This window comes from Syngnathoides biaculeatus, chromosome 18 (assembly GCF_019802595.1).
Source record: "Syngnathoides biaculeatus isolate LvHL_M chromosome 18, ASM1980259v1, whole genome shotgun sequence".
NCBI classification, from domain to species: Eukaryota; Metazoa; Chordata; class Actinopteri; order Syngnathiformes; family Syngnathidae; genus Syngnathoides; species Syngnathoides biaculeatus.
In genome coordinates, this window is record NC_084657.1 from 584,252 (window position 1) to 609,234 (window position 24,983).

Sequence of the window (24,983 nt, forward strand, 5' to 3'; positions counted from 1 at the left end):
CGGCAGTAACGTGCACCGCGCGGTGGGGAATTTCCAAAAGCAAAATCCACTGACGAAGACCACCAGGAACTTGCAGACTTCGAACAAAACCAAGCAGCCGAACATTGTAAGAGTTTATGTTACTTGAGCACATTCTTCCACACAAGCCGTGATTAAACTTAGTAATGTTGGTGGAATCCTCCCTCGTCCCCCCCCCCCTAAAAAGCTTTGTTTCGTTTCTGGTTGAGGTGGCCAAATAATGTGGCCCACTCCCGAAATCAACCTCGCTAAGTCGTTTGTTCATTCTTCGAAGTCGAAGTGTTTTGTTTTTTTTCTTTTTTAATTGTTTTGAACAGGACGTGGGGAAAGCCTTTATAATCGTCTACGCAGTTTTACTTGACATCAGCTCGAGTTACATATCAGAATTCTTGTCAAGAACTGAACCCGTAACGACAAAGGGCTGCGTGTTAGCATATGCATGCTGGCTAACAATGTTAGCATAAACACTACATGCTAGCTAGCGACGTGATGTCGCTTCCGACTCGATTTCTTCCTTCTTGTGCCTCGATGCACACTTGCTATTGTCTGGTCGAGACGGGCAACGTGCTCAACTCTCATATGTTTTGGCTTTTCTTTGTGGAGTAGATGGGAGACAGCGACGACGAGTACGATCGCAGAAGAAGGGACAAATTCAGACGGGAAAGGAGTGACTACGATCGTTCCAGAGAGAGAGAAGACAGACATCGGGATGAGTGGAATGACAGGTCAGTCAAATGTTTGCGTTTACTCAGAATGATGGGTGACAAGGTTCTCCGTAGTTACGTTACGACTTGATTCCAGAATTTTAATAATCGATTTCAAGTTCTTTGACTCCTTCGTAACTCCCCTGTAATATTTCTGCTTTTCTTTAAAACGTTCATTGGCCAGAGAGTGGGATAGGGGCAGGGAACGGAGAAGCCGCGGAGAGTACCGGGACTACGACAGAGGACGCAGGGAGAGATTCACCCCTCCAAGACACGACATGAGTCCCCAGCAAAAGCGCATGAGAAGAGATTGGTGAGTTTAGCCGGAACTCTCGACTTCACCACTCATTTTCATCGCTTAACCTCTCTTATTCTAACCTGGCAGGGACGACCACGGTGGAGATCCCTACCGTGGCGGGTACGACATGGGCTACGGAGGAGGGGGGCCCAGTTACGGTCCCCCACAGCAGTGGGGCCACCCGGATTTGCACCTCATGCAGCCTCATCACGGAATTCCCATTCAGGCCAGGTGAGAGGCGTGAGTCGCGCTGACGGGACCTTCACATTTGGTCCGCTCTCATCTGAGTTCTCGGACATCTACTGCATATGTTGTGTGTGCCACGACGCATGCGGCATTCTGGTTTGTTTTAGCATTTGTGGAATAAGAATTTCACAGATGAATTCGGCAATCTCCAGCCAACTCCGGACGCCTCCGTTTTAGGCAATGCGGCGACGGAAATCGCGGCGGTCGCCCGCATCACGTGACCAAAGCCGTCTCGACCCCGTCGGTCGCTGACACAATTGACGCGAGTTGGGAGTCGAACGATCGTGTCGGCAACCCCGCGGCGTACGCCGTCATGTGACTCTTGTCTCGAGGCGCCGCCGGACTGGATTTTGTTCTGTCCATTAATCCAAGCAAAGCCTCCCTCCTTTTGTCATCTGTTAGGCTGGGGAACATCCATGACATGGATTTTGGTCCGCCCCCTCCGATCCTGAAGAGCTTTAAGGAGTTCCTGATTTCCTTGGATGATTCTGTGGATGAGACCGAAGCGGTCAAGCGCTACAACGACTACAAGATGGACTTCCGCCGGCAACAGATGCAGGACTTCTTTTTGGCTCATAAAGATGAGGAGTGGTACGGTCTGAATTCTCTTGCATTTCAGTGCCTTCATTGTCAGTCTTGGTAGAGTTGTTAATTTGATGTTGGTAGAATTTCAAGTCTGACAGTCGATGCGATTTCGAATAGTGTGTGGGCCTGGTCCTCTAGCGGGTGGCTGCGTTGTGCACCTTTGGCTGGGTATTGTGTTGATAACGAAGACAAACGCGACAAATCTTTGTTAATCGCTCAATGATTCCAAAGTTGAATCTGTCGTGGCCAGGCTTTTGGAACAGACCCATGTCGGAACTAGTGACTTGTGACGTGTGTGCGTGGAAAATCAACCCAAACTTGAAATAGTGCAGGTTGTGCACGTCCGTACAGGTTTCGATAAGAGCTGATGAATTCCAGCAGCTGTAAGCTCCGCTGTGCTCTTGACTGAAGTCAAATCGAATCTTTGGGTTGCTTTTTCACCATTTTGAAGCTTTTCCAGTTGTCCTGTTAACGCTTATTATACTTATTTCACAGGCAGGCCTGATGCAAATGTGTTGTTTTGACATGCCATAATTTTCGTCCCTTCATCCCCCGCTCCCTCCAGAAAACAGTGGAAGTCTGCAAGAATCCAACTTTAGACAGCAAGGGCATGCGCTGCGCACAATGCAGTTGCTCCTAGACACACAGTACCAGGGCTTTTAGACAGACAGGTCAAGTGGGCTCCGCGCTCGGACTTTTCTTGTTTTGGACCAAATCCGATCCCTAAACTCGATACGTGTATACAGAAACACCAATGGGGTGAAGTGGAGCCCATTCTTACAGAGGAGACCTCTCTGTATTTATTTTGTTAATAAAGTGGCAGAGCACAAGGTAACTGTAGTTTCACTCAACGATCATTTTCCTTCTTTCAATGTTTTTTGTTTGTTTCCTTGCCGTAATTCTGTTGTGGTGAGTTGATCTCCAAACTTTTCTAATGTTCAACGATAACAAGGATTGCTCTAATTCGTCCGTAGTTTTGTTTGATTCTGCTGATTTTCATTTGTGCGTTTTCAAGATTTCCCTTCAAATGATTCTTTGCGTTCGCACCCCACTTTCGGAGCGTTAATTCTTTGCCGTCTTATCTTGTGCGTCCCGTTCTTCCCGACCCTCGCCGTTCCCTTCCCGCTGTTTTGTGGAACCCCGGCTCCGGACGCAGGTTCAGGTCCAAGTACCACCCGGAAGAGTCCGGTCGTCTCAAGTCGGAGGCGCTGAGGGCCCTGAAGAACCGCCTGAATGTCTTCATGTTTCTGATGGAGAACGGCTGGTTCGATAACCTCTCGTTAGACATCGAGCAGACGCCGGCGATCATCAAAGTCCTGGATGCAGGTGAGGGTTCGGTCAAAGGCGTCACCTTTTCCCCCGTTCGGGGTGACGCTCGAGGGTCCTGAGTGGCCCTGAGCGATTCTCCCCCGCTCCCAGCTGTGATAAAGATGGAAGGAGGGACGGACCACGATCTTCGCGTCTTGGAATTGCCTTCCGAGGAGGAGGAGGAGGAAAAGGAAAAGTCGGCATCCGGTGGAGCGGAACCTCCCAAGAATGAGCAGCGCAAGAACGCCGACGGGGACTGCAAGCCCTCGGTGGCAAAAGACAAGAATGACAAAGTATGTTTGCTTTCTTTCTTTCTGCTCGTCTTCACCGGCCAGCATTTTTGTTGCCTTGACTAGTTTGGAATCGACTTTGTGTTCGTTTGCGAGGATGGAAATCATTTGAATGTGCTTCACCAAAGCCAGCAATTTAGCACATCCATGTCATCATATGACTTGGAAGGAAATATCAAGATGACAACCATCTGAGACCTCTTTCAACTCGTACAATGACCGCAAGGCCGAAATTAGGGTGATATCAAGATTGTTTGGTTTTTTTTTTTTTTTTTTTTTTTTGTTTTGTTGGTTTTTTTTTTCCCCTGAAATGAATTGTCTTCAATTGATTTGTGGCTGGTTAAAGAAATTGAAATTCAATCCAAAAATAAAGTCAAGCAGAACATTTTTACACAGGGTGCAGCGGTTTCTAACCTTCACATACTACACCCAAAATATGCGAGAAGCCAAACTGAGAAAGTAGATCTGAATACCAGTCCGAATTCTTCTCTTTGTGGCGACCTTGAAAAGTTCAAACTTGGAGCGGAGCATATGGACACATTTGTGCTTATTGTATTGAAAAAGAGGTGAAATAAAGAGAACATCGTTTGGGATTTTGAACACAAGACAGATTTGTCAGTTTTTTTTTAGCATCTTTTCCTGGCATTTGGAAATCAAGATGACCAAAATAAAGCCAAAGTGTAAATTAAAATTAAAAAATGGTATTGACCTTTTCTAAAACCCTTTGATAGGATGAGAACCAGTCGGTCCCCACTGAGAGGATCGCCGCAGGAGGGGCTGATGTCAAAAAGGAGGCCGAGAAAGACTCAGCCAAAGAAGAAATAGCGGAACCCAAGAAGGTTTCCACATTTTTTGTTGTTGTAGCAGGAAACACCAAATGTGCCACACGCCTCTCGGATCTTCTCGCTTGAGCTCACAATTTTCCCCTCAAAGCCGAGGAGAAAGCGGAAGCGCAGCGGAGACAGCGACGACGACGACGCCAGCGCTTCCGAAAGCGACGACGACTCTGAATCGGATTCCGACTCTGTCTGCTCCGAAAAGTCTGCGAAGAAACAGGAGGTGGAAGACAAGGAGGAGGAAGGTGAAGGTGAGAAATGCCACACCACGAAGACCGTTGGGTCCACGGGGTGTTGCCCCGTACGGGCGCGTGAATTTGAGCCGTCTGGTTTTTTTTTTTTTTTTTTTTTACCCGTTAAGAGGAAGAACTGAAGCAGAATGCCGAAGAGGAAAAAGTGGCGAAAAGGCTTAAAGATGACACTCCGAAACCGAGGCCTCTCCACAAGACTTGCTCGCTCTTCATGAGGAGCATCGCTCCCGCCATTTCCAAAGCTGAGATTATAGCTGTGAGTTTGAGGTTTTCGGAGACGCCGCTCGCCGCTGTTTGCCGTGTGCGCGTTCAGCTGCGACTTGCTTTTTCTTTTGTGCGCCTTCAGCTGTGTCGCCGCTACCCCGGTTTCCTGCGCGTCTGCTTGGCCGACCCCCATCCGGAGCGCAGGTCGGGCCTTCTTTCCCGCGCTCATTTCATTCTCGAGCTTCCTGTCCGGGGGCGGGTTTTGAACCGAATAGTTTTGTAGGTTTTACAGGCGCTGCTGGGTGACCTTTGACCGGGGCGTCAACATCAAAGAGGTCTGCTGGAACCTTCAAAACATTCGCGTGAGTGACTTTGTGAAAACCGTCCACAATTTCAAGCGCGTTTACGTCGAATCTGCGGCGAGATGGTCCGTAAGCCGTTCTCGTCGGAAAAGCCAAGTCGGACTTGAAAGCGTGTGAACGGCTTCCCTTCGCAGCCGCGGGACTGCGAGTTGGCACCCAGCGTGAACAGGGACCTGGTGCGGCGGGTGCGCAACGTGAACGGCATCACTCAGCACAAGCAGGTGATTCGCAACGACATCAAAATGGCCGCCAAGCTCATTCACTCCCTGGACGAGAAAGGAGACCTGTGGTGCGGCCCGGCCCAGGACGAAGGCCGAAGCGCCGAAGTAATTGACGCTGTCGGATTTTTTTTTTTTTTTTTTTTACTCGGCCAGTGGTCGTATGTTGTCTTGTAAACTTTTTGGACCGGTGTTTGTCAATTCAGAAGACCCCAAATCCCATCTTGAAGAACATCACGGATTACCTGATCGAGGAGGTGAGCGCCGAGGAGGAGGAGCTCCTGGGCTCCTCTGGCGGGATGGATCAGGAAGAGAGCGCCAAAGAGGGCCACTCCACAGAGATGACTGTGGAGAAGGATGAGAAGCTCGCCAAGGTTTGCCTTTGGACCACGCTCGGGGCTCGCCGCCGCCGCCGCCTTTTTTTTTTTTTTTAACGGTTCCTCCTCCGCTCAGGTTTTGGACCATTTGATTCTGTATCTGCGCATCGTGCATTCCATTGATTACTACAATGCCTGCGAATACCCGAGTGAGGACGAGATGCCCAACCGCTGCGGCATGATCCACGTCCGTGGACCCGTGCCGCCCAACCGAATATCGCACGGGGAAGGTCGGCTCCCGAAACACGGGCCTCTTGGGTTGACGTGCAAAGTCCTCTCCGTGCTTTTGCGCTGTTTACTGACAATTGCTCAATCTTCCTCGTGTGTCAACCAGTGCAACAATGGCAGAAGGTGTTGGAGGAGAAGCTGAGTACCTTATCTAGTACAAAAGAAACCTTGTCCGAGGAAGAGGCCGTAAAGATGGGCCGCAAAGACCCCGCTGAGGAGGTGGAGAAGTTTATTTCTGCCAACACGCAAGAGCTGGGGAAGGACAAGTGGCTCTGCCCTCTTAGCGGCAAGAAGTTCAAGGTAACGTTTTGCTTCGAATACTCACGCCTACCTGCTTTTATATCGCGATTGACAGGCAACTGGATAGAGGAGGGTTTTCAGAGGTGTCGGCGTCATTATTTAGTCCTCCTCCAGCTTTTTACACCAAGTACCGCTTGCATGACATCGACGCAAACAGTGCCTTGGAGATCATCAAAACAAAAACAAAAAAAAAAAAAAAAACACAGCTTTCGATTGACTGACTTCCTTCATTACGTTGCTTGTACTTAACAAATGTACCTTTGGTTTATTTATTTATTGATTAACCTTGGGCACAATTAAATCATTTAATTGGCGATTCGTCATTTTGCCACTAGAGGGAGCCGCACACCAACAGCGAGACACTCATCCTGCTGATATAGTGCGTGGGTGGGCAAAGTATGGTCTGTGGGCTACCGTGGCCACTCTTTTCTTTCATTTCCTTTGATATTTGAAATAGCCACGTTAACATGTATCCCATTAAAGACGAGTATTTTAAGCAATCAATGAATGGATCCAATAAACACGCAGATTTGTGCATAATCGCAGCCGTCGCTCCCGTTTGATGGGTTCAGGGTCCAGAGTTTGTGAGGAAACACATCCTGAACAAACACGGGGACAAAATTGAAGAGGTGAAAAAGGAGGTGGTGTTTTTCAACAATTTTCTGATGGACGCCAAGAGGCCGTCCCTGCCGGAGATGAAACTTCCTCCTCTTCCTGCTCCGGGCCAAGGTGAGCTTGTCACGATGTTGTTCACGAACCAAAGCGTCATCTGACAGTTTTCCAACGACACGAGCTCTTATTTGGGTGGTCTTTTGCCAGCTTTGCTTGCTCCAAATATGCAGTTTTCTCCTCAAGGTCCCCAGAGTCCAATGGGCTTCGTGCAGCCCCGCCCCCCGCTTATGGGCTACGGCGGTACGTTTTCGCAACGCTTTGACTCGTGGCTTTTCCCACTTGCGAATAGCGATGCATCTTTCCTTCCGCAATTGCAGGCGTACCTCCTTACCCCCCCAATCATTTTGGTGGCGGGCGAGGAAACTACGACAACTTCCGCGGACAAGGCGGATACCTTGGAAAGCCACGCAACATCAGGTGGGACCGCCGTTCCACTTTCTGTAGAATCGAACGGCGTGTGTTCGGAATGATTTTTTTTTTTGTTGTTTTTCTGTTTTCCTGTCCCCCCCCCCCCCCCCCCCTCATCGCTTCTTGATTTCAGCAGAATGTCACGGGGGGATCCACGAAACATAATTGAGTATCGGGACCTGGATGCCCCAGATGATATGGACTTCTTTTAGAAGGTTGCCGTGGCCCCGTAGCTCCTCATTTCGTCTTTTTGTAGCATTTCATCTTCTCGTGATGTGCAAGTATATCGAAATTCTGATGTACGCTTGTTACTCAATAAAGCTCTCACTCCATTATTACTTTTATTTGCATTTGGGGCACAGAAAAGATCCAAACAGCAAATGTCTGCTTTTAATAAGTGACTGCAGCCTTTCTCGTATCCGGCGGAACAGTCGAGGAGGTGCGCCCTCTGCTGGGTGAAACGTGACTTACAAAGGTGCCGAACGGTTTCCGCGCATTGATATGGATTCCTACCGGTTGTGCCAATGACGCTGCAGCGCTCAGTTGGTATTATTTGAAGGAGCGTCTTTGAAATGCACTACATGGCGTGTCAAATTTTGAAATACATTTCCTTGAGCACGATTAGTCGCACAAAACACAATAGCATAGCAATAGCATCTAAACTGAGACTGGACAGACTTATTAATTGTTGCATACTTATTAGCCGTATCAACTTGTTGACTGTGGCTAAATAATGCGTTTGCATTACGTTGTGTTCAAGTCCAGCGTTTTCAGAAACTGTTTGATTTACGTTCAGTCAAAACGTTATCACGAAATGTCTCGGAGTCATTCTTGCAGAGGTACCGTGTCGGGGGCGCTTATCGTCATCGGCAGTATCAACAGTTTAAACGCTGTCACGTGACGAGTTGGGTCAGGCGGGGGCTAAAACCTCTACATGAAACAAAGCTCGTGACTCTCCGGTAGTCCGCAGCTGACTTTGTGCTCGTGGAATAAATTTGACAGGCCGTCCACGTAGAGTTGATGATAGCGCTCGACCTCCTCGTCGGTGGGTGCGACGCGCTGGGGCACGGGGATGGGCCGCCCCACTGGGAAGCGGAACAGCTTTTAGAAGGAAGCCGCACGGGGGTCTGCGCCGGCGCTCGCGCACACTCACCCACGGTGGTGACGGGAGTCCTGGAGGGCAGCAGTGCCCACCGATGGCCAATGAACAGGCACGGGGCAAAACCCGAGACCTTTCTGAACAGGTCCTGCAGCCTTCGAGCCAAGGAGCCCTCCGAGAAGGCGACCTGCCGGAAGAGCTCCGTCTCCCCGAAGGAGTAAACCGGCACCAGGTCGGCTCTGAGGGAGTTTGCGTGCGGGAGGCGTTAGAAGCGAGGAAGTACCGGCGTGGCCCGCGTCCTCTTCCTTCTCACCCGAACTCCAGCGCGAGTCTGACGAAGCCTTTTCGCTGCTTGACGACCACAGTTTGTACCCCGGGGCGGGAGGCCAGAGACTCCGCAGCGCCCCCTATCACGATCACCACGGCGTTTCCCGGCCCACGCCGGGACAGAAGGTGGCCGAGGCTGGCCTTGCTGACTGGACACAGGCCTGTTGGACGTAAGATTCTTTTTTTTTTTTTTCCCCTTTCTTGCGCTATTGTACACCCCCCCCCCAAAAAAAAAAAAAAAAAAAAACTGGCAAAATCACATTTTTCAAAAAACTACTTTTCGATTTCCTTCTAATTTGCAGTTTTTTGGGACATTCCAAAATAGCAAATTGTTTGGTGCCGGTCAATCTTTCTAGAGTTTCGGACGTTGAGTACCCGCAGCCATGAGGTAGTCCCTGAAGATGGGGATCCGGAAGAGTCCGGCCAGTATGGCCAAGGTGACGCGCATCCCGGGAAAAGCCTCAGAGAAGCCGCAGCACTCGATGTTGAAGCAGCCAAAGGCTCCTATGCTCATGATACCGTGCGGGTGACAGCCCAGGATGTAGTTTTTGTTTGGGTTGAGCTCTGCGGTCTTCACCAGCTAAACAAGACAATGAGACCGGAGCGGGTTCGTCTTCCTTAAGATTGGAGCACATCATCTCGTCACACGTTCACGTTTGTTAGAGAAGTTGCGTAACAAATATCGGGTTCATCCTGCAATTTCAACTCAAAGTCGGTACCGCCAATCTTTTTGTGAGCGCTGGTCAAATGCGTGCGTGCGTGCGTGCGTGGGGGGGCATTTTTTACCTTGAGAGGGAAATAATCTCTGTAGTGTTCCCAAATCTTCCACCTCCTCACCGACGCCTTTCTTCTGCCGCCTGATGACGGACGAAGGGTCGTGTTATTGAACTCGCTAAACTCCCGACCAGCTGCGGCTGCGCGTCTTGACGTTGGAATGATGCTCGATGTGAGGATCAATAATAAATTAGAACCACCACCAGCACCGCCACTTCCAATGAGCGCATCTCGTTTGCATCTCAGACAAAACCAAATATTGTGGCGTTCGATGCCCATGAAAAGTGAAGCAAAAGTGCTCCCACTTTTCTCCGGAAGCAGCTAACTGGCCGTCTGGCTTACTTTGCTGCGACCGTTCGTCTTTTCTCCCCGACATGTGTGAATGCCAACTTGATGCCGTTTGTGTTGTTTTGCCTTCGATGAGAACAAATCCAATTGATGAGCCTCGCGTGAAGCTTCTTTTGTATACGAACTCATTGAATATTTTGTTTTACGGAGCATCAGTCTGTGACGATGTGGATGCATCTTGGCCTATCTATGCTTCCAAAGCGAACCCCCGTGGAATGTGTCTTAATGTCAAACGATCTTTGCCTGCGACCTCCGAGATACCGCAACTCTTTTGTTTGCGTTTACCTTTCTCAGGCGTCTGCCAGTCAATCAGGAGCCAGATGAAGTAGAGCGTGGGAAGCAGCCACAGCGACGTGAACATGAGCGCCACCGTCAGGATGATGCACGTCAGCCCTGCGCACGGACGTGAGCCCGAGTTTAGACGCGGTGCCGGCGCCGTCCTTGATAGCGTGAGTGTACCCGTGCGGGGGACGTACCCAAGAAGAGAAAGGTCAGTATCCATTGGAGAACGCTGAAGGCCTCTAAAAAGTCTTTCCTTTGACTTTTGCGCATGCTGAAAACTTGCGGCCAATTAGCATCTCTTCAAAGTTTTACAAATGGCAAATCTAGTCAAAGTCAATTCGGAAATAGAAACGACACGGACCAAAATGCGCACCGCAAATGTCGCTTGCTTGAATGTAAACAAGACGAAACGTTTCTCGAAACCAACCTGAGCATCTTTTCAAAACGACGACAAGTTTACAGGGCTCGGGCCATCAAAACGGTCCGGTTGGTCCGTGACGCTTCCCCACCTGTGAAGAGAAAAGTCAAATAAAGAAGGCAGGAGGCAGCACCGGCATCAACTGACTTCCTGCTGAAGAACCTCACGGGCAAAAAGCTGAAAAGGGCGTTCAGGACTTGTAAGAACACAAAGCACCCGAAGCCAAAAGGCCTCGCGACCAACCAGCAACAACGTAAACCGGCAACTTTGCCTGTCAGCGCCTTGGAAAAGACGTTTGACGGGGCAAAATCCGCTCATGCGCTGTGCACTTTGACCAAAACCCGCCCAAAGCTCCTGATAACAAAATCCACTCCCCCCCCGAAACTTTGGCACTCGCGCAATCAGCGGCTGAGATAAAAAAAAAAAAAAAAAAAAAAGTTTTCTAATGCCGCTTTGTTTGGTCCTCATCCGCCGACGGGATTTCGTGGTCGCTCCCGGTCACTGAGTTCCACATTCATTTGCGATTGATCCAACTTCAAAGCGGCTCATTCCGACCGAGGGTGCATCGGATTTATCAGGCAGGACTCCCCCCCCCGCCCCCCCACTTTTCATAAAATACTCCTTCTGATACCACAACAGGTCCTCGTTTGTCTGGGAGCGCCGCAGAAACATGAAGTCATGTTCAAATGGCAAAGGTCGCACTCGATTCCCGCAAGTCGTTCAAAGCACAAGCACTTTGATTGTTTAAAAAAAAAAAAAAAAGAATTCAATAAAAATACACGACAAACTTCGTCTGCTCTGCCGTCTTGACAAAAGCTGCGGGAAAAGTGCAATACATTGAGAACAATGTCGCAGCGCTGTGAAGTTTGCTGAGCCCAATTTCAGGACCGGGACAGTCACCGGCCCCCCCCCCCCCCCCCGCCCCCCCCTTTTCATAAAATACTCCTTCTGATACCACAACAGGTCCTCGTTTGTCTGGGAGCGCCGCAGAAACATGAAGTCATGTTCAAATGGCAAAGGTCGCACTCGATTCCCGCAAGTCGTTCAAAGCACAAGCACTTTGATTGTTTAAAAAAAAAAAAAAAAAGAATTCAATAAAAATACACGACAAACTTCGTCTGCTCTGCCGTCTTGACAAAAGCTGCGGGAAAAGTGCAATACATTGAGAACAATGTCGCAGCGCTGTGAAGTTTGCTGAGCCCAATTTCAGGACCGGGACAGTCACCGGCCCCCCCCCCCCCCGGCCCCCACTGAACAAAAAAAAAAAAAACCCAAAAAACTCCAGCAAACATTTTGTCTCCCGGCCCTGATTCCGTACCCCCCCCACCCCCCCCGAGATTCCGCAGATGTGAGGACCACAATTTCCGTTTTCAGATGTCATCAAATCAAGCCAACAATCCATTTCTTTGAATTCATCAAGCTGGGCTGAGATGAAGGCTCGATTAAAAAAAATTTGTCCAAGCAGGACGACGTCTTAGCGACTGGCCTCAGTTGGTCGGAACGCTGTCGAAACACCCGCGGGAGGTTTGAACATCGCAACTCGGGCAAAATGACGGACGGGATCTCGGCACGGTACGCGTTTGGGATTCTTTTGCCTCTTTTGAGACTGAAGTCAAAGAGCAAATATGGCGCTAGCGTGATGAAGGTTTTGCAATGGCTTGTGGGAAATAATTGTGATCTTCTGCGCTGGTTTTTGCGATGTGGCGTTCTGTCAATTCTCTCGCTCTGAATCCGACTCTGATAACGGCTCTCGCGTTGGAGCTCTCTAGATTGTGCGGGTGTAGCCAAGGCTACGTATACTTCCACAATATGCATTTTGAGTCGTCAGGTCTATTTTGCTGTTGTGAACTTTTGAGCCGTTCCACGAAAGGTTCAAAGGCCTCCCGGATAGAGTCGAGGTCCGTTTCTGCTCTGGTAGTGTGCTGCCGTCTCCTGCTGGCCATAACATTAGGTACGCTTGCGCTAACAACACCGGTCGTTTACCTCATTGTGGTCGATGGGCCACCACAGTTGTAGCAACCTTTACGAGTATTGTCTTTATCGAGTTTTATGATTTTCTGCCGTGGCCCGACAACTCAGTATTATTTTTAGCCTTTTCGAGAGGCTAAGTGAAATAATCTGGTTGCGCAAGTGCGCACACCCTTTTACAACAGTAAAAAATGACCGTCGACAGGGGGCGGGGGATGCCCATTGGATGGCCCCGTTGCAGGATGGGACTGGGGGGCAAAATTTTGGATTAGTCTCTCATCACAAAAACCCGGCCTTGTAGCAGGGGTGCGTAGACTTTTTCCAAAATATAGCTCTCGCATTGGATTTCGCAGGCTTGTGCAGTGGTACTTGATGTTGTGTCTGGACTGGTCTACAGGAGGCGCGTGTGTCTTCCCAATTTATTTTGAATGCCCACTTAATGCTCAGCTGGCATGCCACAAAATCATCATAAATCTCACGCATATCATGTTCAGGAGCCGAATGAAAATAATTGATATCTCTGCTAATACTAATCATAGAAGAGTTGAGTGACGGCTGCTAACAAACTGGCGAGCGATGCTCGACGACGACGACGACGACGACGATGATGAAATGTGGAGCGCAGCTCGGAAGCCCAACGTGTGAACCAACACGAGGCATTTTTTTGACGTGTTTTTCCGCTCCTCCTATTTTTCGTCATCACCACCATCAGCCTGCAGAGCATGTTTTCCCCTCAAACCCAGAAGGACGCGCACCCCCAGCCCACCCCTCCCGGTAGCCCCCCCCCCCCCCGCCTCAGCCTCCGACGTCGCATTGAATTGCGCGATGCTTCCCAATCAGCCGAGCCGCGCTGTTTATCCGAACGGAACGGAAGAAGTCCCGCGCCAAGCGAAAGGCGTCAATCGGCAGACCGAGGTCTAAGTCGAGGATTTTGAATGCCAGCCTCGGCTGTCATATCTGGGGAGGGATTTTATTGACCCCCCCCCCCCCCTCCGTCCCCAATTCACGCCCTCTGCGAGCGGCGCCTCAGCAGGACAGCTGTGTCATCAACAACCGGCGTGGTTTTGTTGTCGTCTCATCCGGCGGCCGCTTGGCTCACGGCCAGTCGGCTTCGGCACCAAGGTAGGGCTCACCTTGGATCGTGCCATCTTATTTGCGCCACAAATCGCTCGATGTCGTCGTCGTCGTCCAAAAAAAAACAAAAAAAAACAAACAACAACAAAAAAAAAAACCCCGCGGAATTGAGACGGGCACGTGCACACGCAGCCTCGCGTGGCGGCTGCGGCTGCGGCGGCGCAGCGGGGGCCTGATGTGCCTCGCGTGATTTGGGGCTATTTTTGTTTTTTTTGCCTCGGTTCTTTTCGCGTCATGACACGAAGATGACAGCGAGCCGGACGTGCTGTTCAGCCTCGGCGGCCTTCGCGACCAAGCTGACGAATTCGTGTGCAGCCCGAGCGGCGCGCACTTTAAAAGACGCCAAGTCGTGACAGTCCGTGTCCCCCCCCCCCCCCCCATTCTGAATATTTCACTCCAAAACAAGCTCCCCCCGTCAGCTGAGCGACGATGCCTGTACGTGCGCGGGACCGCGTGCGCGTTCTCGCCGCCATTCCGCGAGGCCCGCGAAGGAAAACATCTGCATGTCGACGCGCGTGCGCGGCGGAGGGTCGCTCTCGTGATGAGACGGCTGCGTGCACGCGCAGCCAGGTGAGACCACGTGCGCGCGCGCGCCTGCATGCGGAGGAACGCAACATTTGCAGGATTTGGCGAGCGGCGACTTCCGCTTGCGTGCATTTGTGAAAATGGTTCGAGGCTCGCCGTTGTGCTTGAGGATTATGGAACGTCAAATTGAAGACTGGCAGCAGGACGGTTTATTTTCCACGCCTGAGACAGTCGACAGTCGTTGTCGCCGCCGTCGACCCCCCCAACCTTTTTTGAAAAGTACACTCGGCCGTGTTGGAATCTTCACCGTCACTTTGACCTTGAGGCCGAATTTTCAGCTAAAAATGTAATTTGGCCCAGATAAAGGGGCGTCGGGGTCCCTTCCGTAGGTGGTCGCTGAGTTTGCACGTGTGTTTTGGTCGCTTCCAGAGCAGACAGGAAGTCCGCCCCGACCCGGTGGGGGGTCTCGAGGAAGCCTTCCGTCCTTGAGGCCTTGTCGTCCTCTGGAGAAATGTCGACATTTTCCACTGACAAAACATTTTCCCAGCGGAGATCATATCGATACAAATGAGGAGTTAGCGGCTAGTGGTTAGCGCGTTTGCAGGCTTTTGCTCAAAAGCCGCACACAGTCCCCAACCCTGGGAAAAAAAAAAAAAAAAACAAACAACAACAACATGGAGGGAAAAGCCTACTAGAACATCTGATAGCAGGTATGTGCTGCATTCTCATTTTGTTGTGCATTAATAGTGGCAAAACGTTTCGAAATGATTGACAATATCTTGAAGGGGTGTGCAGACTTTTGCAATCCTCTGTAGTTGAACGTCACGTGTCACGATTTTGCTTGAATCCCAAATCGTGCGAGTTCAGGGAGTCGCGAGACTACAGACAGACGGAAATCTTTCGTATGATTTTTGGTATCTGAAGGTCGTGATCCAAACTCCTTTTTTGCTGCCTTGCTTTTCACGTGCCATCCCCAAAGAGGAGACGATATGCGGTTGCAGGGTCGAAACCGCAAAGGACGCAAAGTTGCCCAACTATGAAGCTGTCCAGTCTGCTGAGGTTGTTTCAGGAAGGTGGGGGGGAGATATGCCTCTAAATGAATTTCAACCTTTGACGTGTGAAGAACGGCGTGTTTAATAACCGTGAGCATCTTTGTGCGCACGACATGCGTTTCTGAGCACAGCCGTTGTTATTTTTGTTGCGGACCCCACCCCATTGAAGTTCCGCTTTGGACTGTCAAACCATCGCCTCGTCATATTTACGCGTGACGTTTCTCAGCTGGTTTTGGGATCACAAATCAAGGCTGGACAGTTTTTCAACCATTGTTTATGTTTGGCGATAAAACGTGCTTTTACGTCAACGTTATCATTTACGCAAAATGACCCTTTGAAATATCTGTACGGCTCTTCTCAAGAGTCATGGGAGTTGACGCAGATGATGGGCCACATCAAATTCTGTGGTGGGCCGTATTTGGCCCCCGGGCCTTGACTTAGACACCCACCGGTGGTTCCGACCCCCCAGTTGCTTTGTTTTTGGTTTGTGTCTTAAAACGTTTTTGCCGGTGGGCAAAATTGCACGGTAAGAATCTGTGAGCGGTTTATACCTAGTCATCGATTATGCGCATTTACACCTGATCTATTGAGTTTGTATATTTATGGCTTGCTTGCGTTTTCCCTTCATAAAGGTCACATTTCGAGCATGCAAAGGCAACGCACTTTGACGATTTGTGAAAAAGATCCCGCGAGGCGTGTTTACAATCGTTTTTCCTGTATGCGAATGTCACTCATGTCGCGTCTCCTTTTATAGAAATTGCCATTCACAAAAAAAATGTACTCACTGTCAGGAATCCATTTTTACTGCTCACCATGCAGACAAAAAAAACCTTTCCCACTTGCACTGAGACTTAAGCACATTTTAGAGCTCACAATATTTCCAAATATGAATTCCCTAACATATAAAACGGGACCAGCCGAACGAAAAAAACAACTGTCACGTGAGAGGGCGCCAAAACACGGGCGACTTTTGACGAGGCTCGGTGCCTTTGAATTGGCACTGGCAAAGAATTATTCTTTTTTTTGCACTATGCTATTATTCCGATGTGCAACTTCAATATTTGACTCACCTTCCGAGCGGGCCAAACTATCAAAAAACACTTTTCGGTATGTCAGCTTTAGTTGCCAGTGGCTTGCCCAAGACTTCCTAATAAAGTGCCCATTCGTAAAGAAATGAAAAATAATAACAGTTCATCAAAAACGCATCACAAATGTCGCTCGCTGAGGAGATCAAAGGGTCGTCCGGACGCTTACGCCGTCAAGTTCCACGCGTCCAAGTCTCAAATGGGTTCCGGAGTAAAGAGTAACGATGTGCGTTAATGATTTCCTTCAGGCAACTCGTCTTTGTCGGTCCCCCCCCCCCCCCCCCACCTTGTTTTGCTCTCATTATTTCGTTCAAAGTCATTCACACGGTCCCATGCAAAATAAATGACACCCCCCCCCCCCCAGTCTCGTCGGCGCCGCGTCTGATGTCTCACTTGAACTCCGGCAAATTCCTCGAAACGTACTTTATTTGTCAGGATTGGGGCCACCCTTCAGCCGCTATTTAAAAGAGGCAATCTTGAACCGAACCATTTTTTTTTTTTTTGCTCTCGTTGTTCATGAGTGGAAGATCCAAGAATATTGTTCAGGGTCTGCGTGAATCTTTGTTTGTGAGCGCTTCCCCTTCAGCGAAATTAGCCATCGGCCTCACAGACGCGCCACAGCCGGGATGCTAATTAGGTAAAGTGACGTGCCGTTGGCCGCCCGCGATAGAAAGCCACTCGAAAGTGCGCGGTCGCACTTTCTTGGGGCAGCGCTCCGGTGTCACCGCCACTTCCTGCGGGTCATTTGGATGGAACCGGAACGCGCCGGAACGTGCGGGATGGCCATTTAGACAAGAAAGGCAGCGGGGTGAACTGTTGTGAGCTTGATGTGAAGAAACATCTTGCTGCATATCTCACAATCACCCGCTGTGATAATTCATTATTAGTGGGTGGACGTGGCTGTCCTAAAATGTCACGGCGTGTTGGGGGGGGGGGGGGGAGGTTGTTGGGGTTGGGGTGCGACCATCCAGCCTTAACCCAAAAAGCGTGAAGCAGGTGATTGGGCACCCTGACTTCAAAATGAAAAATGCTAATGTGCTTGTTGAATATTGTGCTGAAAATGTCACCGCAATTTTCATTTGGACTTTGGGGGGGGGCAAAACCCCCCCCCCCCCCAACAACGTGAACAAGCAAGATGCAAATCAGCCTCACCTGTGGAAGCAGGTCAGTGGCACCGGGATTTGAATTTGAAAGGCAAAGTCACCCCATTTTCCATAGTTGCTCCAATTCGCTTCTGTGCCACCGGGCGGGGTTACTTCAGGTCAGCGGCCAGCGGCCAGCCAACGGCAGCGAGGCTTTCTTAGTCACGTGACGTCACACACGGTCGAAGAAAGCCTAACCGCCATTGGCTGGCTGCTGGCTGCTGACCTGAAGTAACCCCGCCCGCTGAATTTCAGACAGCAAATCTGAGCGACGTCGTGGGCACGTCTCCTGCGAGGTGACCCGAAATCTTTGACGCTTTGAAGGGCTCGACCCAGGCGGAGGCTTGAAAGCCTTTCCGAGGGTTCCCCAAATGTCGTTTGCGTTTCGTCCGAGGTGCTCTGGAAACGATGTTGTCGAGCGAGCGAACGCCTCCCCGGCGACCAGTCGAGGGCGTCCGCGCCAGGTGCCTTTGGGGCAAAAATGATTCATTTGGTTTTTACTCGGTGTCGGCGCCAGTGTTTTTCTTTTTTTTTTTTTTTTTAAGGACGGCGTGACGTAACGGTGGCAAGCTGGTGGCTCTGAAAAGCTCTGATTCCGAATCCATTTTTTTTACACGGGCAACCAGGCCGGGCGCTCAGAATTGGGAGACCCCCCCCCGAAATATCAGCGCGACCTCGCCACGCCTCTTTTCATGTTTCTGTTCTTTTTCAAACCCGCGTCACATTTGTCAACGCTCGCCGGCCACATTTTGGGAGAGGCTGAAAACGTCTTTTCGGCCTCTCGATTCATCACCCTGCTTTCTTCACGTAACCCCCCCCCCCCCCCCTCGAGCCAATGTGACATTTTAACGACGGCGCGTGCGACAGACAGTAAACGGCGCCGAGCGGGCCGGTTCAAATAAGATCTTGAGGTTGGCGGCCTCTACTGTACGCCGGGGTGGGGGTGGGGGGGGGGGTCGGGACCACCTCGGTTACGCCAGAAGCGATGGCGGAAACGCCCTTGGCTGCTTTTCCAACGGCCCGTCGACAAGCAGAGATACGCCTAAACGGATTTTTTCACTTGAATGTAATCCGAAGGTAACTCGGGTGTCTTTTGGGATGTTTTTGTGCTTTGCGCTCACGGCTGACTCCCAGCCAACAAATCTTTGCGCGTTTCGATGAAAACAATCCAGCGACTGACACAAATCTCACGTGGCTCCAGTCGCTACAATCACAAGGAAGCTTTTTGATTTTGATTTTGACGTAAGCGAGCGAGCCAGGGCTTTGCCCTTTGTTTTTGTTTTTTTGCAATATTGCCAATGCAGCTTGTACGGCTCGTTTAGCATTGTGAAGTATTTTCGAAACGGAGCCGCCAATTTTGCATTACTGCTCATCTCAGACGACTTTTGGGAGCTGCAGAAGTTTTTCGGACTTGAACCAAACCTCCGGAGACTCAGTCAGATTCAGCGGTCTGCTCCCGAAAGTCAGCCCACTTTCACACTTTGTCGGCTTTCGGAAGGTCGCAATAACGCCTCGGGATACAAATGTCACCTTTCGTGCACGACTGGCGCAAAAGTATATTTTTCACCCGTGTGATTGTGATTGACGCGGGCGGGTCTCCCCCAGGGTCCTTCCGGCGTCGTGCCCGCAACACTGTGACGAGGAGAGATTTGTTTCTGAATCCTAATGTAACCTTTGTAGTAATTATTCTTTGGGAAAACTTTACCATCAAATAGTTTATTGGTTCTTGGGGGGAGCTTTCATCAGACGGCGACCACGCAATGATATTCATGTCATTCACGTGTCTGAAATGAAATTTATTGTATCTAATCTTAATTTTTCCAATATGGGCTAACGTTAGCACGAGGTGGGAGGAATTTGCAGAATTTGGGATAATCTCACGGATGAAGCTCAATGTGTCTTCTGCAAACGAGAAGTAGCTTCAAAAAAAATCGCAGCTACGATCTTGTAAACTGCGTTAGCTGCTTGACCACCGCTCGTTGGCCTGCATTTTAAAAGCCCCCAACCCACAAGTGTAAGATAAGATGGACACAACCGCCAACGTACTTACGATTACGTTATTTGAACAAACGGCAGCAAAATAAAACTACGTCTACGCTAGCGGCCGTGGTCACAAGTGACCTGAGCTAACCAGCGCCAAGCACTGTGCTCTCATTGGCTGGCTCCCGCCTCGCTCGACAGGCCGGGCCCCGCCTTTTAAAAGGCACACACATCCCAAGTCACACATACTGCAGTGTAAAATGCAAAGGCTGCTGACAAAGAAATACTTGCACCACATCAATAAATCTCACAGTGGTTGTGACTTTGCAGATTTTCCTCTGTCACGGTGGTTTCCGTTGAGGGTAACCTGCACAATAGCCAAAATGGAGCCATCACGTTTTGGTCTGTAAAGGAGGGTTTTTTGGGGGGGGGGCTTGTTGTGTGGCGCAGCTGTTACGTGCCGGCCTCACAGCTCTGAGGACCGGGGTTCAAAACCCGACCCCGCCTGTGTGGAGTTTGCCCGTTCTCCCCGTGCCTGCGTGGCTTTTCTCCGGGTGGGCAATGCGGTTTTCGCTCAACATGTATTGGACGCTCCAAATTGCCCCGTCGGTGTGATTGTCAGTGCGGTGCGGTTGTTGTCTGTCTCCGTGTGCCCTGCGATTGGCCGTTGACCGCTTCGGGGTGCCAGTTGACAGCTGGGATCCTCGTGACCCTTGTGAGGATAAGCGGCTCAGAAAAATGGACAGATGAGAGGACGGCCTTCACCCCACTTGCAGTAAATGTTCGCGCGCGTGCTTTTGTTTTTTTTTTTTGTTTGTTTTTTTGCTCCAGGAGTTCCCGATGAGGAAAATCTGCCCATTCATATTTTGCAGCTCCTTTGATGTCTGTCGTCCCGTCCGTATACTTTTTCTTCCAAGGCGCCAGGGCTGTCTTTGATTTTGATTTCTTTCTTTTTTCGTTCCAAGGCAATGCAGGCTTTTAATATTTGTGGCCAGATTGCTTTTTTTCTTGAGAGGAGCCAACTCAGACGTGCGATCTCGAGGGGACGCATCGCAGATGAAAGAATATATTTCGAAGAAGGTGTTAAAATGTTACTACGCCGCCATTTTCAGCCCCCCCAAATGAAGCGCGTTTTACTGTCACTTTGCGAGCTCCGGCTCACGCACAGGTGGTGCGTTGAGGTGGTGGTTGCCACGGGTTACGGATCCTATCTGTTTGTTTTTTGTTTTTCCCTTGCGGCGTGTAACCCCCCCCCCCCCCCCCACGGTTGATCCGATGCAAATGAGGTAGCGGTGAAGTTTTTAACGCCGGCATCCTTATTGTACGACGAGGACGGCTTTTGTGCACATTCAGCGGGCCGGGAAGGAGATGCGTGGCCGACGGCGTTGCTAAGAGACGGCAAGCGGCGACGAGTGTGAGCGGCTTGATTGCGGACCCCCCCCCCCACCCACCCCACCCTCCGCCTCCCCACTCCCATCCCCCATCCTCGTAGGCCGCTTGCCTCTCACTACATTCTCCCATGTGCTTCTTCCTCCACTCTCGATATCGCGAAGCGCCGGACTGTCTCCAGTAAATTTGAAGCGAATGTGCATTGTTTAGCCCATTTTTCTTTTCTTTTATTATATTTTAACCTCGGTGTTTATTGCTTTCCCCGGATTTTTCAACCCCACCCTTCCTCTTTTTTGGCTGCCTCAGCTGCGATTCCAGACATTAGCAGAAAAAAAAAAAAAAAAAAAGAATTTGTACGCTGATGTGAAGCTTGGCGGAAATAATATTCAAGGTACTTCAATATTGTACAATTATCATCAGGCAAAAATAACATTTGCAGCATCTCGCGGGTTGCGCAGGTCGACGACGTAATAGTCCGGTGTCAAAGGTCACTGAAGCATTTTAGCAAGAAGAAACGGTTGTGATACCTGCGGCCCGGGGGCCAAATCTCGGGTGCGACCCTCCGCAGCCTGCCCCAAGTCAGCTGGGAATAGCACCGGCAACCCCAATGAGGACAAGCGCTCGCTATGGCAAACGGATGATTGCAGCGATTGCATTTGACGCCTTTGTAAAGAATATTTTCAAGCTAATTGGTGCCTGCTACGTCTCGCAGTAAGAGAAGGAACCCAAACCCTCGCCTGTAAAGCGGATTCTGATTCTGATTCTGATTCTGAAGCAAACGCCTGTCATGATGTGCGGACGTCATTGGAAAGTTGTTCGATCTTCATAAAGTTCTCCAAAAAAAAAGGACCAAATCCCAAGATCCGCTTTTATTGTCAAAGCCGGAACGGTTTTACATTTCCAAATATTCTCCCCTCGTTAGTTTGACGCTGCGCTTGTAACAATCACCTCATTGGCCGCGAGGAGCTTCGCGCCGGTCACATTAGTCGTCCTTTTCACGGCTACGCCGGCGTTAATCACCATGAATACACTTGAGGTTGATATTTTTATAGTTCTATCAAATGGAGTTTGTTTTATGATCTTGGCCTCGACTGAAGGAGCCCTGATTGGCTTTCTCGGCCTGGGAATGGATCCGCCGGAAGTCCCGATCAAAGCTACCGTACGGGGCATCGATCCGTCCATTTTCTGAGCCGCTTATCCTCACGAGGGCCGCGGGAGATCCCGGGACCTCCGAAGACCGAGCCTACGCCGGCACTTTCGTAACCCTGCAGGTGTCGTTCGCGTGACAAACTGACGTCGAGAATGACACATCGCAAGAATGAAGCCAGTGGCTTTCGTGGACCGGGTAGCCTGCTTGTCGAATCGGGGTCGGTTTTAGTCTCCCCCGCGAAAAATGTGGCAAACTATTTAATGCTCTATCGCCAAAACTGATGACTAGATTTTCTCAAATGACGTCTGAATTGCGTTTACTTTGACTTCCCCTGCGGTACCCGATCCTAGTTGACTTGTGAATGCCCCCCCAGGCTTATTTTGTTTTTGTCCAATTTCCTCTGAAATCCTCACGAGCTCAAATTTCCCAAGATAGAAAAAGATTGTTTGCTTGCAAATGGATCCTCCGCACGGAAGAAAACAAAACAAAAATGTCTTGCGCTTTGCATTCCGTCAGATCGACACTTTGCGATGGACTCGCTGCTCGCTTTTTTGTGATTGATGTTTTTCAAAAGAATTTCAAACCAGTGAAGGGAGAACAAAACGTGTCTCGCGCATAATGTATCTCACAACGGAAACGATGGCCTGCTGAATCTCTTAAAAAAAAAAAAAAAAAAAAAAAAAAAAATCCCGAGCTACAGCAAATGTTGGCGAGCGCAAAACAAACGCGCGTCAGCTGACAGCTGCGCTTTTCTTAGCTGCCCGCATGACACCCCCCCCCCCCCCCCGCGGAAAACACTTCCGTTTTCTGCCCCACAACAAGGCTGACGACTCATCGGGCGAGCGAGCGTGAGGACGAGCGCCACATGTGACAATCCGCATTAGCGTCGGCTCGGCTCGGCCGTCTCGGGCCCCGCGGCCGGAGACGCGCCGCAGCTGAGTCGACGTGCTTACTCCAATATTCATAACTGGATCATGAAAGTAGAAACAGTGAGCATGTGGGAGACTACGGGCCGAGGTAAACAAACCGGCGAGCGGCTTCTTCTGTTTTCAAACACACTTTGCTGCCATTGCGTCCGTTCAGATTGTGCAATCAATTTTCCCGGAGGAAATAATCCAGGACTTTCCAGGCACCGTTTTTGTCGGACGCTCCCCTGCGGTCTTGTTTGCGGATTTCAAAGGCGTCGCTGTCTCAAACGCTCTTCGTGAAGCGGTTTTTCAAACTGCTTTTAAAGGGAATGTAATGAGCCGCTTCTATTGGACAGTTTTGAAGCCATCTGCAGGTGTTCCGTTTTGAATGAGCTGCGGGTTCACCGGTCCGCGAAAGTCCTAAAACCGGGTCTAGCGTACTCTCTCGCCGCGGACAAAGCGGGACGGGTCGGACGAAGCCTTCATGAATACGTGAACGGCGGACATCAAACACTCCTCGAAGGCCGATTGGATATTGATTTTTTTCTATATTAGCCGCTTCCCAGACATCCGTCTTTGTTTTGTTTTCCTCGAGGTGGGCCAGCTAGGCGGCCCGGCGACGCCGCGTCCCGCCACCCCGGGCCACCTCGTGTACCATGAGCTCCGGCTCTGCCCAGGATGTGGCGGTCGAGCATTTCCTGCGTGACATAGAGAGGCGGAGCAAGCGGCTGCACTGCGCTGTGATTGGCTGCGAGGCGGAACGACCCTGCGGCGACATGAACCTGCTGTATCGCAAGAGCCGTTTGGACTGGAGGCAGCGGGACCAGGACGCGAGCAGGAAAAGGTGAGCCGGGCGACGTGCACGCGGGCCGAGACGTAGGATTGCCTCCGTGGGGGGGGGGGGGGGGGGTCCATTTAGCTTCCGCAACCGCTTTGTAATTCCTCCAAAACAAGCGGAATTATTTCCGGAGAGAAATCCAACTCCTCGCGATCACACCGCCAAGGATCCAGGTTCAAATCCCAGCTCCAGAACTTGAATCTCCTCTTGGCGCTTGTGTGGCCTTTCGACCAGGTGCTCCACCTTCCGAAAACCGAGTCCGCGAGAGCGAGCGGGACGGGCCGAGTCTTTTTCCGAGTCCTCTTTGGACGACTTGATGGCGGTCTCACTCTCGTCGGATGTGTCACGCGGTCCGTCGCGACACACCCGCGACCTCGTGAAGAGCTCCGAGGTTACGTCAGCCGGCCGCAACGGTTCCACGTGACCCGTTTCCGTGCAGTATTTATGTATTTGAGTAAAATAGTATGCAGTCATCCTGGCCTGATTTACAATGAAAGCGAGAGTCTGTCAAAAAAACAAGGACCACAAAAGAAAACGGTCTGAGCTCCTTCACTTTTATTTACTGTTTCGGGAACTTGTGCCAGTCACGATTCCACAATGTTAGAAACGAAAAACACTGGTTGCCACGGTGACCAGCAGTCCAGTATTCACTTAGCGTACTCTGTTTTGATTTCCTAATGAAGTGGAGGTGGGGAAAAAAGGGCCCGAGTGCGAAGGATGGACGTGACTCTGGGGGTCTTCCTTTTTGGACCGGGAAGGCCTGCTGGAAAAAGCTGGGGGGGGGGGGGGGGGGGTCGGTCAATAAAAGAAAGTCGGTAAAATGAACGTTTCTACGATCCTGTCATGCTTCTAAACCGCAGCTCCTCCCAAAGCGACCCGTCGGCGACCGTCGGCAAAGTCAGAGACCTGGCCTCGTTCCGTCGCCACTTCCGAATGGGCTTCATGACCATGCCGGCCTCCCAGGACCTTTCCCCTCACTCGTGTGCCTCAGCCATGGCGCCGCGCTCGCAGTCCTGCCACGCGGTCGGCGCCGGGGACGCAAGTCTCGAGAACGGCGATTGCTCCGACAGCCAGTCCCAACACGGCGGCCGGTGCCCGCCGGTCAAACCCAAGCGCCACCCGAGCACGCGCCTCAGCTCCTCGTCCGCCCCCGAGGGGGCGGCGCCGCCGCCGTCGTCCTCCCACGCGCAAGCCAAACACTCGGAGAAGAAAAACGGTTTGGAGCGAGATTCCTCGTGCACGTTCTTCTCGCGAGAGCG

The 24,983-nt window shown here is 50.7% G+C and overlaps 3 protein-coding genes across 19 annotated transcripts in view; 2 read left to right on the forward strand and 1 right to left on the reverse strand.

Moving 5' to 3' along the window:
* Positions 1–7,640, forward strand: srrt (serrate RNA effector molecule homolog (Arabidopsis)). Of its 3 annotated transcripts, none has more exons than XM_061803012.1 (20): positions 1–106; positions 625–743; positions 907–1,035; positions 1,108–1,251; positions 1,669–1,857; positions 3,008–3,177; positions 3,271–3,452; positions 4,181–4,288; positions 4,383–4,536; positions 4,647–4,792; positions 4,883–4,944; positions 5,024–5,102; positions 5,237–5,428; positions 5,527–5,694; positions 5,774–5,927; positions 6,032–6,225; positions 6,798–6,954; positions 7,045–7,137; positions 7,215–7,314; positions 7,439–7,640. In XM_061803012.1, the coding sequence occupies exons 2-20, from the start codon at positions 625–627 to the stop codon at positions 7,515–7,517; spliced, it is 2,619 nt and encodes an 872-aa protein (XP_061658996.1). In that variant the 5' UTR covers positions 1–106; the 3' UTR covers positions 7,518–7,640. The 3 variants fall into 3 exon arrangements, with proteins under 3 accessions (XP_061658996.1, XP_061658997.1, XP_061658998.1); XM_061803013.1 differs by having other exon boundaries at positions 73–106; positions 7,442–7,640; XM_061803014.1 differs by having other exon boundaries at positions 73–106; positions 7,081–7,137.
* Positions 7,633–14,019, reverse strand: mogat3b (monoacylglycerol O-acyltransferase 3b). 11 transcript variants are annotated; one of them, XM_061803020.1, is made up of 9 exons: positions 13,655–14,019; positions 10,563–10,644; positions 10,330–10,406; positions 10,139–10,246; positions 9,518–9,588; positions 9,107–9,311; positions 8,718–8,892; positions 8,459–8,643; positions 7,633–8,390 (listed from the first exon to the last, which is right to left on the reverse strand). In XM_061803020.1, the coding sequence occupies exons 2-9, from the start codon at positions 10,568–10,570 to the stop codon at positions 8,236–8,238; spliced, it is 984 nt and encodes a 327-aa protein (XP_061659004.1). In that variant the 5' UTR covers positions 10,571–10,644; positions 13,655–14,019; the 3' UTR covers positions 7,633–8,235. The 11 variants fall into 11 exon arrangements, with proteins under 11 accessions (XP_061659004.1, XP_061659001.1, XP_061659007.1 ...); XM_061803017.1 differs by having other exon boundaries at positions 10,330–10,433; XM_061803023.1 differs by having other exon boundaries at positions 10,330–10,458.
* LOC133491633 (neuronal tyrosine-phosphorylated phosphoinositide-3-kinase adapter 1) overlaps positions 11,914–24,983 on the forward strand; it is an 18,059-nt gene continuing 4,989 nt past the window's right edge. The window contains exons 1-3 of one of the 5 annotated variants that reach the window (XM_061803010.1): positions 11,914–13,643; positions 23,482–23,730; positions 24,597–24,940. In XM_061803010.1, coding sequence (XP_061658994.1) covers positions 23,543–23,730; positions 24,597–24,940 — 532 coding nt within the window. In that variant the 5' untranslated portion in view covers positions 11,914–13,643; positions 23,482–23,542. The other 4 variants (XM_061803006.1, XM_061803011.1, XM_061803008.1 and 1 more) reach the window with 4 other exon arrangements.

What these genes read in the sequence shown, in the direction of transcription:
- srrt (XM_061803012.1), top strand. Translation starts at nt 625, where the DNA reads ATGGGAGACAGCGACGACGAGTACGATCGCAGAAGAAGGGACAAATTC. An exon ending in GGAATTCCCATTCAGGCCAG is followed by an intron (nt 1,252 to 1,668) that starts GTGAGAGGCGTG and finishes GTCATCTGTTAG; the next exon opens with GCTGGGGAACATCCATGACA. An exon ending in AAATAGCGGAACCCAAGAAG is followed by an intron (nt 4,289 to 4,382) that starts GTTTCCACATTT and finishes TTCCCCTCAAAG; the next exon opens with CCGAGGAGAAAGCGGAAGCG.
- mogat3b (XM_061803017.1), bottom strand. An exon ending in ACTGACCTTTCTCTTCTTGG is followed by an intron (nt 10,247 to 10,329) that starts GTACGTCCCCCG and finishes GTCCGTGCGCAG; the next exon opens with GGCTGACGTGCATCATCCTG. An exon ending in CTGGCAGACGCCTGAGAAAG is followed by an intron (nt 9,589 to 10,138) that starts GTAAACGCAAAC and finishes GTCCGTCATCAG; the next exon opens with GCGGCAGAAGAAAGGCGTCG.